Source organism: Eimeria maxima, genomic scaffold (assembly GCF_000499605.1).
Source record: "Eimeria maxima Weybridge genomic scaffold, Emw_scaff154, whole genome shotgun sequence".
Lineage (NCBI taxonomy): Eukaryota > Apicomplexa > Conoidasida > Eucoccidiorida > Eimeriidae > Eimeria > Eimeria maxima.
In genome coordinates, this window is record NW_013563538.1 from 37,368 (window position 1) to 39,923 (window position 2,556).

Below are 2,556 nucleotides of genomic sequence, written 5' to 3' on the forward strand. Positions count from 1 at the left end.
AAATACAAGAATCGAATAGCCGTCTTCTTTGATTTTTAAGTAGCCACAACGCCACATGGTTGCCAGAAGAAAAGCCTCACCGGATATCTCGAATTCTACTCGCCGCGCACCTTGAATTCGAACACACCGCAAAGCACAATACGGGTCAACATGGCATGTATACTTGAGGCTATACCTTGCCGAAGCACGGTATCTTCTGTAATATCTGCTTCTGCCCTCAGTGGCGATAAAACACAGCAGATAGGCTAGCAGCCAAGTTGACGTACATGAAAGCCTCCTCGACGTTGACGTTGCCTTTGGCAGACGTTTCAATGAAGGGAATTGAGTACTCGCGAGCCAAATCCTCACCCTTTGAGCGCGAAACTTGCTGCAGATGGAACACAATGACCCGAAAGACGGTGCAGGGCCCACTCTGTCTATTTTGATCGTGTGCAGGCATGTTCACAACTCCGGTCCGCTCGGACTAGCGTTGCATTTGCCAGCGCCAGAGTTGCTGCTTCACTTAAAGCCAAATGGAATGGCATGCTCTATCTGTTGCTGACGTTTACCCTCTGAGCTTGAAGGTCGAGCTTGTTGGCCACTAGGACGCGAACGATGCTAGGGTCGGCGTATTCCTCAACGTTTTGCATCCAACGCCGAATGTCTGCAGGGAAGCAGAGAATGCAACAAATAGGAAAAGGATGATCAATACTCACACCAAGCGATGTAAGACAAGACGTAACAGCAGCCTCAAAAGATAACTGTCTCCTAACCAAACAGAAGACGCACTCAGAAACGTTTGTAAATTCGTTATGTCGTATACTAGCATGACCCCCATGGCACTCCTGAAGTACGCTGAGGAAATCACAGAAAGGCGAGTTCCACTAACAGTAGCTTCGAGCTGGGTAGGGAATTATCCCACATCATTTGTAGAGAAACCTTTAACATCAGTCGCCGCGGTGCAAATGGAAACAACATGACGGCCTTGTATGTCTAAAATGCAGCAATTTTCCTCGTTTTTTCACGAATTGCAGTACTTTTCCACTTGGCTTTTCAGGATTTAAAATAAATGCCTAGTTTGTACACAGCATTTACCCGGCGTAATCGTGCGAAAACGCTCTTGGCCAGCAGTGTCCCACACTTGCAGCTTTATCCGTCGGCCACCGCATTCGACGACTTTTGTCTTGAAGTCCACTCTGAGAAATTCCAAATCCAGAGAAATCAAGGAGCGTATCCGTAGGCTGCTCGGGCTCCAAAGCAAAAGGTGGAGCACGTAAGCACCAATACCCTCTGGTTAACTGCTCTCACCCATGTGGTTTTAATTTTCCAACTAAATGAAGAGAAAATGCGATATACTCACCCGATTGTTAGCACGAAGTTCGGGTCGAATTTATTCTCGGCGAAACGTAGAAGAAGACTTGACTTTCCAACAGCTGCAAGTAGCGAGAAACAAAATGAAAGGAAGGTTGTGCATGGCCTAGCAGATTCAACAACATTTTAGAACAATCCAAGCAACGACGCGTTGACAAGGGTAGTTGCCAGATGTCTACTCATGTTTCCCTCTATCTCTCCCAATGCCACATAGACGCTTGCATTTTATCTTATTTCATGCCAAAACAACGAACTTGAACTCACAACTGTCACCTAGGACCAACAGCTTAACGAGGTGGTCGAAGGGCTCTGCCTTCTCTCGTCTTCCTCCGCGATAGGACATCTCTTCCGTTCAAGGAAGCCTGTTCAAGTGGAGGCACACAAACATGTTCACGGGAGTTTTAGCCGTCCTTGCCTCGAATTGCTTCGGGATTACATATTTAAGAGCATTGTCTTTCGCTGACGACGGCTTGCGACGGAAGGGCCTCATCAACCAACCACCGCTGTCCTTGCCCTTTACGCACCCTTTTCTCCCCGATACGTCAACCCACGATGCAACCTTTACGCAAAGACGGAGGCCTTTGCACAACTGGCTGCCTTCGTGGCTGCAGACTTCCTCCAGCCACGAGCTGAACGGCTCATGCGTCGATGTGCTGGATGCACTGCCAAACCCGAACTATTAAGGCTGCCAGTAGGACTCATCGCTCCCTGCAAAGACTGAAATGCAAGGCGGCGCCCTCAGCGCCCTGCAAGCCTGTGGCTCCCCTTTTGGGGGCCGCTGGCGGCGAGGCCTGCTTTGCGGATACTGATGGGGAACTCTCTGCGTGTAAAGAGCGAGGTCAAGTTCATAGGACAGGCAGGAGAAGTAGGTGGTGAGCTTGAAGCGGTCACAGTCGGTGTAATAGATGCAGATGTAGCAGACCCTTGTGTGTATGAAAGGCTCCCGCCCCAGCGGTGTCTACAGCCGAAACAGATTAAGAACTACAGTGGAAGCAACCTCGGGAATATCGGAGCCTTTGGCAACACAAAGGAAAAATAAGACTCCTGTGGGGATGACTAACTCAAGAGCATCTCCGTTTTCTGTCTTGGGTCGAGAGGAGGAGAGAAATAAATAGGAGTGGCAGCACAAACACGGTAACAGGAGGCTGTAGTTTTGGTGAAGCGGGGGAATATACGGAAAGAAAAGGTGCAGATAATCACGTAAAA

At 49.0% G+C, this 2,556-nt stretch overlaps 1 protein-coding gene across 1 annotated transcript; it reads right to left on the reverse strand.

Moving 5' to 3' along the window:
• Positions 1-217: 217 nt before the first annotated feature.
• Positions 218-1,693, reverse strand: EMWEY_00018270 (Ras-related protein RAB8-1, related; the record flags this gene model as incomplete). The annotated part of the gene is made up of 5 exons (XM_013477599.1): positions 218-367; positions 549-643; positions 1,075-1,175; positions 1,340-1,412; positions 1,615-1,693. 5 exons carry the CDS (start codon positions 1,691-1,693, stop codon positions 218-220), a joined length of 498 nt encoding a protein of 165 aa, XP_013333053.1.
• Between the last annotated feature and the right edge of the window lie 863 nt (positions 1,694-2,556).